At 45.9% G+C, this 14,522-nt stretch overlaps 1 protein-coding gene across 1 annotated transcript in view; it reads right to left on the bottom strand.

Annotated features, from left to right (window-relative positions):
* The window catches only part of PGBD5 (piggyBac transposable element derived 5), a 93,196-nt gene extending 78,896 nt beyond the window's left edge, over positions 1-14,300 (bottom strand). Inside the window, exon 1 of the mRNA XM_039464321.2 lies at positions 13,913-14,300. Coding sequence (XP_039320255.1) covers positions 13,913-14,243 — 331 coding nt within the window. The 5' untranslated portion in view covers positions 14,244-14,300. The remainder of the gene's footprint in view (positions 1-13,912) is intronic.
* Between the last annotated feature and the right edge of the window lie 222 nt (positions 14,301-14,522).

A 14,522-nucleotide genomic window follows, 5' to 3' on the forward strand; every position in this document is an offset into this window, starting at 1 on the left:
ATTTGATGTATCTTGTGTATATGTATGCATGTAATGTAAAATAATAGCAGTCAGTCTCTGGGACTGAATACAATACAAGTTAAACAGCAATTCCTAATATAGAAGGTAGTTTTCAGGGGAAAGTAGTCTTACCTGGGGAAACAGCATACTGTTTTCAAATGACAGTAGAGCAATACAAATTTTATTGTGAAGCAGTTGAAGAGAAAGGGACAGTTATTAAAATAGCTAAAAAAAAAAAAAAAAAAAAGAAGATGAACAACTTGATGAAAACATCAAAATTGGGGAAAAGAGAAGAAAACCTGAATCAATAAAATAAGACGGAAGAAATAAAATCAAACCTGTTTGTCATTACTTTAAATGTATACAGATTGATTTACCCAACTAAAGGGCCTATAAGGTTGTGTTAAAAAAGATACATAAATCTATGTGCTGTTCAAGAGACATACCTAAAAGAACAAATAGGGTTGAAAATAACACACAAAACAAGGAGCTAGCAGGCAAATGCAAAGGAGAAGGCAGGGATGGTGAAATTAACAGGAGACAAGCTGGACTTGAGCTTAAAGGCACTGATGGAGAGTGATATTACTAAACGCATGGTTTTGGAAGAAATATAAAAGGTAGATGTGTGTGTGTACCGAACAATATAGCAGCTAAACCTCTCAAAATGCAAGAACATGGCAAAAAGTTATTTCTCAAATGAGAATCTCTCCCAGAGAGAAAACAATAATGACCTAAAGAAGACAAACAGATCAACAGGTACTCTGGCTTCCCTCAAAGAAAAAAATATATTTTTTCTTATGCCTATGCCACATTTTTAAAGGTTAACTGCATATTTGGCAACAAAGAAAACCTTGCAAACCTTTCAAATTAAGGATTTAAAGGATACTTCTTTGATCACAATCCAATAAAATTAGGATTAAATAATCAAATAATCAAAAAAATTAACTACTTAGAAATTAAGAAACATACCGTTAGATCAAAGAAGAAATCAAAAGAGGAACTAGCAGATATCTTGAAAGCAATGGAAAAGAGAGTACTTCATACCAAAATTTATAGAACACACCAGAAGTTTTACTCTGCGGAGCCTTTACTGTCAAATGCCTTTAATATTAATGTATTTTACAAATAAAAAGGAACTTTGCACTAATCTTAAGCAATTAGAAAAGGACAGGTTCTACTTCAAAAGGAAGATTTTATATTAAAAAAAAAGATAAAAGTTCAAACTAATAAAAAATAAAAGAGGACATATAAGCTCAAAGCTGGTTCTTTGAAGAGACCAATAAAATAGAAAAACCCCTCACATGCCCAGTGAAGAGTAAGATAGAAAAGGTGAGTGGTGGGAGTGAAGAGAGGAAAGGTAGAGGAAAGAGTAAAGGAAAAGGGGGAGAGGCCAGGTACACTGGCTCAGCTACCTGCAATCCCATCACTTTGGGAGGCTGAAGTGGGAATGAAGTGGGAAGACTGCTTGAGCCCAGGAGCTCAAGACCAGCCTAGGCAACAGCAAGACCCTGTCTCTACAAAAAAATGAAGGAAAAAAAATCAGTCAGGTATGGTGGCACACACCTGTAGTCCCAGCTACTCAGGAGACTGAGGTGGGAGGAATGCCTGGGCCTGTGAAGTAGAGGCTGCAGTGGGCTGTGATTGCGCTATTGCACTCCAACCTGGGCAACAGAACACAGATCCCATCTCAGAAAAGGGCGGGGAGGGTAAGAGAGGGAGAATGTGCAAAAACAGACAAGATTATGATTGAGAGTAAGTATAAAAAAGCAAATGCAATGGAGATTTTTTAAATCATTTAAAAAATGATGGAACTGCATGGAACTTCATGTCAACAAATTTGAAAACCTTGGAAGAAACATATGATTTCCTAAGAAAATATGAAACATCCAACTGATTCGGTAAGCGGAAAAAATCAGAAAAAGGCACCATGACCAGAGCGGTTCACAGCTGAGTTTTATCTAACCCATAATTCTACTATTAAATGGCAAAAGGCAATTAAGAAATAATAAGCCAATTCATTAGTGAAGCCAAGCATAATTTTAATTCCCAAACTTGAGAGATGAGAAATTATTAACAAATCTGGCTTATGATTGATTTGTTACGGAAACTCTGAACTTATATTAGCAAACAACGGAATTCAGCTGCGTATCAAAGAGATCTGCATACTGAGACCAGCCTGGGTTAATCCCAGGAACATAACGGTATCTCAGTACAAGAAAATCAATATAATTCACTTCATCAATAAATGAAATATGGAAAAAACTATAGGACCAGAGCAATAATAGCAATAAATGCTAAAAAGGCATTTAATGAAAAGTTTTAAAAGATGAAGTAAAATGGAAGGTAGTTATTCATGAGAAGAGCTTGACAAAAGGTATATAAAATGAGCCCATATTTGTTAAACAATGAACTCCCCACCAAAAAAAATCCCTAAACATATACATGTATGCAAAAATGTGTTCATGTATGACACTGAGTTTTCTACATGGGTTATTTGGACAGAGATAGAGAAGGGAGAAAAATTCCAACAAAAAAGAGAAAAGGGTAAAAGGACTGCAGTCAAGAACCATGCACAATGTTATATTAATGCTTATCAATAAAATTACAGTTGGCCCTTGAACAATGCAGGGGTTGAGGTGCTGACCCCTAGCACAGTTGAAAATCCATGTATAATTTCTAATTGCCCCAAACTCAACTACGAATAATCTACTGCCGAATGCTATTTAAAAAATCATAAGGCAGAACAAATGTATTTACTATTCATTAAGTGGAAATGGATCATCCTAAAGTCTTTATCCTCATCATCTTCACATTGAGTAGCCTGAGGAGGAAAAGGAGGGGGTGGTTTTGCTGTCTCAGGGGTGGCAGGGGTGGAAGAAAATCTGTGTATAAGTGGACCCACACAGTGTAAACCTGTGTTGCTCAAAATTCAACTGTATATATTTTTGCATGCATAATTTTTAAAAGACTGCATGCAATACTAAAACGGCTAATAAAAGTCCTCCTTTTGTTTTTAACTCCGCAACCACCACCACCTTCCCAGTCCAAGTTTCAGGGTAACACACACTAAGTCATCAACAGGTTCTGGGAAATTGTGACTTTAAGCAAAATAATTTATTTTTTCTCATCAACATTATAACAAAAAGACATTATTCAAGAGCTTGTTATACATTGTTTTGCTTAATGTTGCAAAGAACCTACAGATGATATTAAGTGAGGACTTACCATACAGTAAGTATTACCCTTAGTTGCACTCCCTAATGGAAATATGAATCAGACTACTGGTGGCAGGTCAGAACTCAGGCACATTTATCCACACTGCCATACAAAGCCAGACTCCTGGCTTGCCAACCTCCCTATTCTGTCTCAAAGAGAGATATTCTGGAGCTGTTAAGCAGCAGAATTTTGAGCAAACCATCCTTCGGTTTCCCTTGGTATCATCTGCATCTACCACGTTTTCTGTGGCTCTAAAGATGCCTTCGCGCTGTCTCCTCCTGGGTGTTCCCTTAGGACCTAGGACGACCTGCTCATGACAGCATCTCTCACACCACATCACAATTATTTGTGGATCAGCTGTTTGTCTTCACCACCAGGAGGTATGCTGTTTGAGGGCTAGAAGCTCTTCTCATCAATCCTCAGTTTTTAACATAGTGCCCGGTGCACAGTAGGCATTCTATAAATATCTGCCAAATGCATGAAATGTATCTGAAAGAAGATATGAAGCCTACACTAAAAAACTTTCCTTTTTGGGGCTGTTCTACTTTAGCTTCCCAGGCAAATTCATGTTAAAGTTTCTACCTCTGCCACTGATAAACTGATGGGGTGAAGGAACATTGGCAAACCCCAAGGTGCATGTGACTTAGGTTTGTCCTTTGGGATCACAGACATTAATCACTCTTGGGAGCCCAACAGAGATAGTGTAAAGGGTACGTAGCTGAGTGCCTCCTGTGTAGGGCTCTATATGATCCCACCTGGTGCCTGGAGTCACCTCTGGGGAAACGGCAATCTAGAGGCAGACCTGGGACCAGTGTCTGTGTGCCTCCAAAGCTTTGTGCACATCACAATGCCTTTCTGAGAGGCAGAATCAAAGACAGCTGCAGACCTTCCCTCCTTCCCAGCAAAGCATCCCACACACTACCTTCTGAAACAGGGGCTGTACTCTTTCAACTATTCCAATTTTCCCAATGTAATTTGCTTTATTCCTAAATTTACTTAAGCTTTTCCAAAATGTTTGTATTTTTACCCTGCTACACTTTTGGAAGACACTGAGTCTATACATTTGTAATACAAGGTGCACGTTCACCCTTGCTATTATTTACCTACAATTTACCTCTTCCAATCTTAAAGAAAAGCAACCGCGGTCTCAATTTCCAATGAGGTTCCGTTCCAGGTTTTCACTGGCATTCTGAATGCACGCCTCCCTAAGATGCTGTGCTCAACACCCCAGCTAGCCTAAGAAAATGCAGCCAAGGAGAAAACACAGGAAATTTGGCTGAAATACCAGCACTAAAGAGCAAACCAAATAGGACATTTGTATTTACCTTCAGTGCCGGGACCAGAAGAAAGCAAGTGTCATTACATCAGGTAAGGAAAAAGATGGAGACTGCTTTGCATGTGCGTTCTGAAGCAAATGTCTACTCACAGAACCTCACATCTTCATGGGAGCCACCCCCACAAACTCAGCAGTGGAATTCCTGGGAACACTTATTTAAGATGGCACTGGTAGAAGATGTCACCTTCCCCAAACGTATAAAGTGCTCAAATAAGCCAGGTGCAGTGGCTCATGTACGTAATCCTAGCGCTTTGGGAGGCTGAGGTGGGAGGATGGCTTGAGCCAGGAGTTCGAGACCAGCCTGAAAAACATAGGGAGACCGTCTTTACAAAAAATAACAAAACTAGGCGAGCATGGTGGCACATACCTATAGTCTTGCGCCACCATGCTCACCTAGTTTTGTTATTTTTGAAACTGAAGTCTTAGACTGAGGTGGGAGGACTGCGGGAGCCCAGGGGTTCAAGGCTGCAGTGAACTGTGATCACACCACTACACTCCAGCCTCGGTGATAGAACGAGACCATCTCAAAAAAAAAAAAAAAGTGCTTAAATAAGAAAGATACCCACTCACCACTCTCTGGGTGATTCTACTTGTTGACAGTCTTTCTTCCCAGAAAATCTTCCTGTATCCTGATCATTTATATTCTTTGTAACCCTGTTTCCCAAACTTGAGAAAATAAGTCTCTTCTTCTTCCCCCTGCGGTTACTCCTAAGGTGACAGATTGCAGTTGCTTCTGCCAGGGAATCTTGCCGGAGGCTTGGAAACATCAAAACGGAATTTATCTACTGGCTTCCTGTCCACTGCCTGGCAGAGATGAGTGCAGTGACCGCTTCCCACTGAGGCCTGTCATCTGCCCATGTGGGTCTCTCTTCTTCCACAGACAGGCAGATGACAGATCCTGGTAAGAATTTCTGCTTACATTGCACTGTTCAGAAACCAGGCAGCAGTCCCACCTCACTGCAAGAGGTACAGGTGCAGCCATTGCCTGGGACACGAGGCAATGGGGGAAGACAGGCTTGCTGTGCAATGATCATCCTCAGTTCAGAGTCTTTCACAAGGGACTAGTTATAAATTAGTTGATCTGACCCACATAGACCAGGTTCCACACTTACTGCTCTAATATGATTCTTCCTAGTCCCCTAAGAAAGGGTCCAGTCTACTCCTGAGCACTCTGTGGCTCCACTTCCTCATTTAAAAAATAGGGATAATGACAGTATTCACTTGACAGGATGGTTATGAGGATTACATAAGTTAGAAAGTGCTTAGAACAGCATCTGGCACATAGTAAATGATATATAAGCATTTGTTAAATGAATAAAGGGGTCCAAGCAGCTGGCTTCCCTGTAAATCCTTAATAGATTCCTGTCTTGGGTGTCTCTGGGCCATTAGGAAGTGAGCAAGTTGTAGAAGCCCAAGCTTGTATGAGATTTCTCATAGCCATCAAGTTTGGTCTTCCATCCAGGACAGAAATCCTCATAAACACATTGGTGCCTTCGGGGTAAGCAACTCACTCCTTCATGGAGCTGCCCCATCAGCTCTTCCACTATTTTGGATATTGAAAATGCTCATCTTGTGAACATTTTTTACTGGCTCCGAACCCCATGCCCATTTAAAAATCTACTTTTGCATCTGTCTTATGTTCATTCAGTCATTCAACAAAAAAAATTTTCACCATATACAGTGACCCCAGTGTCCAAGGTCTCCACCCACATGATACATAATTCCCTTACACAAGTGGCAATGAGTGCTAGGAGAGACCAGAGGGAAGGTGGTGATTTTAGACGGGTCAAGACAGTGATGTTGGAACCAAGACCAGACCAGCAAGCAAGGGCTGCCGCTCAAAGTCAGGAAGAAAATACAGCGTAAGGCCCGGCAGAGAGAAGACTGTGTGGCTGGAGACAACATTAGGACACGTCCCACAAAGTGACACTGGAGAAGACCAGGGCAGACCTGCAGACCTGGAGGCCACTCTAAGGAATCTGGATTTCCCTTCTGATTGGATGGGAAGTTACTGGAGGAGTTTAAGCAGAGAAGTGAGTATACGAACTCATGTTTGCAAAACATCACTTTTCCAGCACAGTCTGGGGAAAGTGAAATGAGGGCGGGGCAGTCAACTGGAGGCTGAGAATCCAAGTGGATGAAAGCCCCACCAGCCTGGTCAAGGGGTGATACTCTCTTGGCTAAAGTTGGCAGCAATGGCAATAATATAAGAAGTGAAAGGATTTGTAGTTCTAAACTTTTTCATGAAAGTAATTTTTTTTTTTTTTTTTTGAGACAGAGTCTCACTTCTTTGCCCAGGATGGAGTGCAAGCAATGGTGCAATCTTGGCTCACTGCAACCTCCACCTCCCAGTTTAAGTAATTCTCCTGCCTTAGCCTCCCAAGTAGCTGGGATTACAGGTGCCTGCCATCACACCTGGCTAATTTTTGTATTTTTAGTAGAGACGAGGTTTCGCCATGTTGGCCAGGCTGGTCTTGAACTCCTGACCTCAAGTGATCTACCTGCCTTGGCCTTCCAAAGTGCTGGGATTACAGGCATGAGCCACTGTGCCCAACTCATGAAAGTAATTTCTTAAATATATACCTAAATGTGGCCAGTTTTTCATTCCTCTGTAATAATTCTTCCTGCAAAGCACAAATGAAGGGGAGGAAAGCTCTTTTTATCCTGTGGGAGGATAGGAAAGCATTCCTTCTCTACAGTCAGATATTTCAGGTATTCTAGTAGTCCTCTGCCCCCAAGATCATGCTGTATTTGCTCTGTCACCAATACAGGTTTTATCCCATGCCCTTCTGCTGTCATTTCCCCTCCTCCTTCCGTAAAGGAAGGACCCCAGCACTTCTCCACGGATTCTGCCCTAATGACTCATTTCTCACCATGCTTGGCAATTCCCCCTCCCTGTGGGATCCAGGATTTGCTAAGTAAATCTACATCCATGCCTGAACCTGGAGTTTGGATTCCAGCTACAGTTACTCGCAATAGTAACAATTACAGGTGTTACATTTTAAGGTATTTTCACTAAAAGAGTCTCAAGTAGCGAAGTTCAGTTTAGGGGCCAACGGAACTGCCCGTGGGCAACACTGCATGCCTTCTCTCCCCTTTGCTCAAATGGCTCTCTTGTTTGAGACACTTCTCCTTCCCCATCATTTGACTTTTGTTCTTCAAGGTGCAGCTCAGGGGAGGGGCCACCTCCTCTAGAAAGCCCGCCTCTTCTCCAGCCCAGCTGGAGGAAGTGAAGCACCTCTGGAATCCCGTGGAAATTCATGTTTACCCTGATCACAGCATTCACCAGAGACCCTTATCTCTTTTTCTTCACTGTCTCGCCTACTGGACCCCAGGAGACATGTCTAACTTATCGTTTCATCCCAGCAGGGCTCAGTGTGCTGGCTGAATTAATATGAGGCACATCCCATCCACTGCTGGTGAGAGTGTAAATTGGAAAACTGCTTGGCAGCACTTCCTAAAGCAGTAGTTCTCAGTACCTGGTGCTTTGCCCCACCTGGGGACATTTGGCAATGTCTGGGGACCCGTCTGGCTGCTACAACCGTGGAGGAGGGGTGCTTAAAAGCACTCAGTGGGGAGAGAGGCCTGGGATGCTGCTAAACATCCTGCAGTGCTCAGGACAGTCCCCCACCAACAAAGAATTAGCTGGTCCAAGTTGAAAGACCTTGTCCTAAGGGCAAATATACACTGAATCTATGGCCTAGCAATCCCACTGCTAGGTATAGATGCTGCCCAAGGAAGTGATGTATACAAACATCAAGAAAACATGCAAGAAGGTTTGTAGCAGCTTTCGAGTTTGGAAACAAACTGAAGTCTACTGATAGGACACCAGATAGATAAATTGTAGTATATTTTTACAGTGGCATACTACACAGCAGTATAAAGACAGGACTGTTCTATGCAATATGGATGAATCTTACAGATGAAACAATGTAATGGGCAAAATTAAGCCACAGTGATCAACTCAGAATAGTGGCTACCTCTCGGGACATGCGGGTACTGATGGGGAAGGGGCACGTAGGAATCTTCAGGGTGCTAAAAATGTTTTTTTGTTTGTTTGTTTGTTTGTTTTTTGAGATGGGGTCTCACTCTATCAGCTTGTACCACAGTCTGGAGTGAAGTGGTAGGAACGCAGCTCACTGCAGCCTCACCCTCTTCAGTCTTTAGGGTAGCGGGGACTACAGGCATGCACCACCACACTTGGCTAATATTAAAAAATATTTTTTAGGGAGGGGGATCTCTCTGTGTTTCCCAGGCTGGTCTTGAACTCCTGGTCTCAAACAATTCACCCAGGTCAGCTCCCAAGTGGCCACGATTACAAGCTAGACATGAGCCACCACATCTGGCATTAGGAACATTCTTTATCTTGATCTGGGTGATAGTGACATAGGTATACCCATATAAGAATGCACTGTGCTAGGCACTCATGTCTCATGCATTCTATGCGCACCATGACACACACAAGCCTCATTATATAAAATAATCCTCTAGAACACTTCATCATTCCACTGTTGGTGGGAATATAAATTAATGCAGCCACTGTGGACAGAAATTTGGAGATTTCTCAAAGAACAGAGAATTGAATAATTTAACCCAGCCATTCCATTACTGGGTATATACCCAAGGGAAAATAAGTTGTTCTACCAAAAAGACACATGCACCCCTATGTTCATTACAGTGCTATGACGACAGCAAAGACATAGAATCAACCCAGGTGCCTATCAGTGGTGGACTGAATAAAGAAATGTGGTTCATATACGCCATGGAACACTATGCAGTTATGAAAAAGGAGGAAATCACGTCCTTGACAGTGACATGGATGCAGCTGGAGGGCATTATCCTGAGTGAACTAATGCAGGAACAGAAAACCAAATACTGCATTTTGTCACTTAGAAATGAGAGTTAAACATTGGGTACACATGGACAATTCATGTATAACTATAAACGTTAATATTTTTTACTGAAAAAAGTTCTAGCAAAAGAAAAAAAGGTACTACCTTTCCTAAGTTATTGAGTCTGACTGATTAGATCAGGCATCCCCAAACTTTTTACACAGGGGGCCAGTTCACTGTCCCTCAGACCGTTGGAGGGCCGCCACATACTGTGCTCCTCTCACTGACCACCAATGAAACAGGTGCCCCTTCCTGAAGTGCGGTGGGGGGGGCAGGGCAGATAAATGGCCTCGGGGGCTGTAGTTTGGGGACACCTGGATTAGATAGTGATCACTTAACCTGGTAATCTCACCCCCAGGAAAGTGGAGGCAGCAACTTCCTTCCTCGGTCACATGGCAGTAGCAACTTCTCAGCCACAGAGTCCTTGTGAAGACTGAATGTGATAATGCTGCATGAAAATGCAACTGACAAATGAGAACTGTGGGCAGTAGCAGCTCGTTTCACCCCCTACATGAACAGACTCCTGCGAAAAGAGCAAAACAGCTCCCCCAGGAAGCTCCCTTCTCTGAATTCTATGCAGCCACTGCAAGATGACACACAGTCTTGCATTTGATTACCATGTAGCTTTGCCTAAGATTATCTTGCAGCTCACCAAGATTCAAAGTTTCTCCTGGAGCCACAGAATCTCGTACAGAGCTAAAGGTAGGAGCAGCTAAATTACACTTAACACCATAGAAAGGGTTCCAGGTCTCTGAGTGCACAAATCCACTTAGAGCCAAGGGTCTCAGTTTAACTCTGGTTTTAAGAGAAAGATTTTTCTTTTCTTGTTTGGTAAAAAGGCTTTAAACCAACAACAAACTCTAAAGATAAAACATTCAACAATGTTAATTTTCAATGCCATATGTATCTCTCCAGCTGCTCAAGGTCATACCTCCCCACTGAATGATTAGAGGGTTGCTGATATGGTACATGGGGGGAACACACACACATACACACTCTCTCGTGCTCTCTCTCTCTCTCTTTCTCTCTCTCTCTCTCTCTGTCATATGAAGTCCAACCTCTAATAGAAAGAGCGAACAGTTCAGATCCCAGCCAGCCATGACAAAGGACTGACAAACCAAACAGACAGGAGCCCTTGAGCATCTGTGAAATCTGCCTGTTCCTCTGCCTCCTCCGAGAAACGAATCACAAGACTGCTTAGAATAAGAAACCAAAAGGGCAGAGGCTCAGAAAGCATCCAGGCCTGAACTGCATGCTGTTTTCAAAGAGTGAGCTCTCATACTGTGTTGGTTTTCTGCACAGTGGGCAGGCAGGCTGACAGTTTGAGGGGGCTATTTTGAGGGGATATATGCTGCAAGTCTGGTTTAGAGAGGGCCCTAGGCTCTGTACTCCCAGTAGGCATTTCAGCTCCCAGGCAGAACACGCATCCCCACAGGGGTTAAGAGCCCAGCGCTAGCCCTGCAAGCACAGCGTTTGCATTTAACTCATCCCGAGGGGATCCCACACCTCAACACTCAGCCAGAACCTAGGGGAGGTGAGAGAGGAGACAGAGGAGTGGGAGAGGGCCCTCTCCACCCATTACTACTGGCTGCGCTTCCAGAGAGGCTGATCCAGGAAGCTAAATACACTGAAAAACGGAAGGAAGGGGCTGGTAAGACTAGAACAGCCTGAAGAATGGCTAGGATTTCCATCCTTAACTACAGAATTGTTGCTTTTAGGGCTGGCACAGGATTTAGCACTGCTCCATCCCTTTCCCTCCTCCTCCTCTCAGCTGGACACCAAATATCTCCTACTGCGTCCACTCCCCTTGTGGTGGTGCTGGGGGGATGTGGCAACTTGGAATACAACTCTTAATGGTCCCGAGTGTCTACCTCCCTTACACACAGGGAATCTAAAAAGGTTTCTAGGTCATCAGAGTTATCTCTTTCTGATTAAAAAAAAAAAAACAAAAAACCCTAGCATAAGCAATACATAGTTGCATACAATACCCAGTTACACACACACATCTACATATCTGCACCTTTTCACAAAATACACATTTCTGTACATATACATATACCTGTTTTTACAGTAGGTGCAAGGCAGGCAGCCTCTATCAAATCTAGAATTCTGTGCTTTCCTCATCTGATTCCAGCAGCAAAAGCTATTTGGATTATAAATTCTCCATTATAAAGCCTGATTAGAGATCAAAATGCCACCTGCTTGCTTTCCTCCCCACCCCACTCTATCCACCCAGTGAGATTTGTTAATAAATGGGGAAACAAAGATGGAAGAGAGATCCAAGCTGCATTCTTTGCAAGAGGGAGCGCACACTTGTCGGAGCATTTTAGGTACTGTGCTCTGGTAAACCCTAGCAGGCTGATCCTCTTTGCTTTCAGAGTGGCTGGGGTGCAGCTCTCAGACTCTTAATAAACACATCTATCTTCCTCCTCACTGGTAGGCGCAAGCATTTTCTCTGACCAAACCCACGCTTCTGCATCTATGTTCAGCCCTCATAAATCACATTCCATTGTTTTGGGAAAATCTGAATTCAAGTTTAACAAGCCATAAACCTCATCTCTCCACCCCCAACCACTCTAAATTTCCCTCAGGGAGTTAAAAGGCAAGCTCCCACACATGACAGAAAAACAAAACGGGGTTATAACTACTAATGTCTTCGTTTAAAGGGACTGTGATTCTTCAGTCAGGTGTGAACTCTATGGACATCGCAGGAAGCAGAATTTGAACCTAACGCTAAATGACACACAATCTTGCTCTTCATGACCATAAGTGCTGCGGTGGCTAGATTAAATGGCTCTGCTGCAGAACTTCTCCCACTTCAAGGTTATTAAGAAATATAAGATTGACTTAAAATTTATTTCAATGTGCTCACCATTCTCACGCCAGCACATTCAGGATTCTTATTCGTAACTGGGCTTGACCTAGCACAAGTTCTCTATCTTGCCCTTAGACGCGGAGAGAGACCTGCTGTGCTCTCCTAGGTGGACCTGTATCTCAAATGTTCCGAGACCGAAATTAGATCACAGATGCTCACGGCATAAAGTCTGCAAAACCAGGTCCGTAGACTGATACAGTTCTTAAAGAGCCAATATGGAAAACAGCTGTCTAGGGCTGGGTGGCTTTTTAATTCTTGTTAATGACATCCTGGAAAATATAGCACAGTATAAAAGGACTATACGGAATGAATGATTTTGGAAATTCCCCAGTTCTTAACTACAGCCCAAAATGCGCATGCTTTAAAACACAGCTAACTGACTTTGCAAGCCAAGCTTTAGCTCCGGGCATTCACAACACAGTCTGCCAGAGGTCTGCAGACCACTCCCTTCTGAGAGAGTCCAGCTAACCCTACCGGCCTCCTAGTAGGCCGCAGCACGATGCCCATATCCAAGTCCAGGCCCCAGCAGGAGGTCCCTTGGGCCTGCCTTCCCCATATGCCGTGTTCCTGACGGATTGAACAATAAGCAGAGAAGGCCACAAGAAAAGCCGCATCATGCCCACTGTGGCCACTCCCTGGCCCTCATCAACACCGGTGGCGCGCACTTCTACGGAAGAGCATAGCGTGCAGAAACACGGGCCTGCTATGGAAGGCCATGGAACAAGAAATACCAGCATGAGAGGACGGCTGGAAACGGCTGGTCTGTAGTTTTCAAAGGCAGAGGCTGCGGAGCTTCTGCAGAGGAAGAAGTACGATTTCATCAGCCAACTCCCACAAACACAGGCAGCGAAGAGGAGTGGGGCAGCCGCAGCTGCCAGCACTTCAGCCACCGCCTCCAGGTACTCAGGGCTTGCCTGTGACCACAGCGGTAGGCAGGACACACCTGAAAGTACCTTCTGGGGAAAAGCAGGCACCTTAACGCTGCCCGATCGGGCCCTTCACGCCTCCCCATTCTTAACAAGAAATCTGGAATGGCGCGGTCAGGGAAAGTTTCTAGATTAGGGAGAAAACAGCCGTGTCAAGACGCCGCGGGTGGCCTCTCCCTCAGCTCTCACTGGGCCAGCTGCTACCTGCCTCGCCCCTGTCACCTGTTGTAAAGCTCACTCTTCAGCTATCAGTGAAAAACGTCTCCCCCTGCCACCATCAGCCACGCCGGGCTTTCAGAAAAGCACCCCCCTCCCGCCCCGCAACTACGAAATCCTAACTTCAATGCACCCCTAAAGTCCGACCTACAGGTGTGACGGGCTTCCCGTGCAGGGGTAGCGTACTCCCAGGAAGTGAAGGAAAAGGTCTCCGACGTCGCTGTTACTGAAAAGTGCTAGCCACGGCCTCCGCCTCGCCCTCTCCACCCACAGGTTCGGAGCCCCCAGGCGCAGTCAGAACAATCCTCGCTCCTGCAGCTTCGTTTGTTTCCGGAGAGACACGAACAAGCCAGCCCACGGAGCGTCTGGACTTGCCCGCCCCAGCACCCACGCCTCCCCCGGGCCAGGTTCCAGCGCCGCCCCCGACACCCACCCGCCGGCCGCCCCTTACCGCCGGTGTCCTCGAAGTGCGGGGGCGGGCGATCCCGCAGCGCACCGCTCCAGCCTGCGCCGGCCTCGTCCTCCTCCGGCTCTTGCGCGTCCGGGGCGCAGGGCGGCGGCGGGGCGGCCCCAGCGGGTCCCGGGGGCTCGCGCTCGTCGTCCGAGGAGGCGGCCGAGGAGGAGCGCGAAGCGGCCGACGTGCTGTAGAAGGGGTTCCCGCCGCTGTCCGGGCCGGACTCGCCGAACACATCGTCCGAGATGTGCAGGCTCTCGTAGCGCGCGCGGGCAGCCTCGAGCAGCGCCGGCGCCCTCCTCCGCGCGCCCCCGCCGCCCTCGGCCATGGCCCCGGCCGCCGCCCGCGCGCCCGCTCCCCACAGCGCCTCCCAGCCGCACGCGCCGGGCCCCGGGCCCGCGCCGCGGCCCGCCGCCCCCCACCAGCGCAGCCCGCAGCACAGCGCCCGCCGCCCGGCGCCCGGCCTGCCCGCCGTCTTGGCCGCCTCGGGCCCAGCGCCCGGGGAAGCGCCCTCGGAGCTTGGGCACCGCAGGCTGCGGGCCGCGGCGGGAGGCGAGCCGCGCGCGGGGGTGGCAGGGGCGACCCAGCGCGGGCGGGACGCAGAGGC

The sequence above is a fragment of the Saimiri boliviensis genome, chromosome 14 (genome assembly GCF_048565385.1).
Source record: "Saimiri boliviensis isolate mSaiBol1 chromosome 14, mSaiBol1.pri, whole genome shotgun sequence".
Lineage (NCBI taxonomy): Eukaryota > Metazoa > Chordata > Mammalia > Primates > Cebidae > Saimiri > Saimiri boliviensis.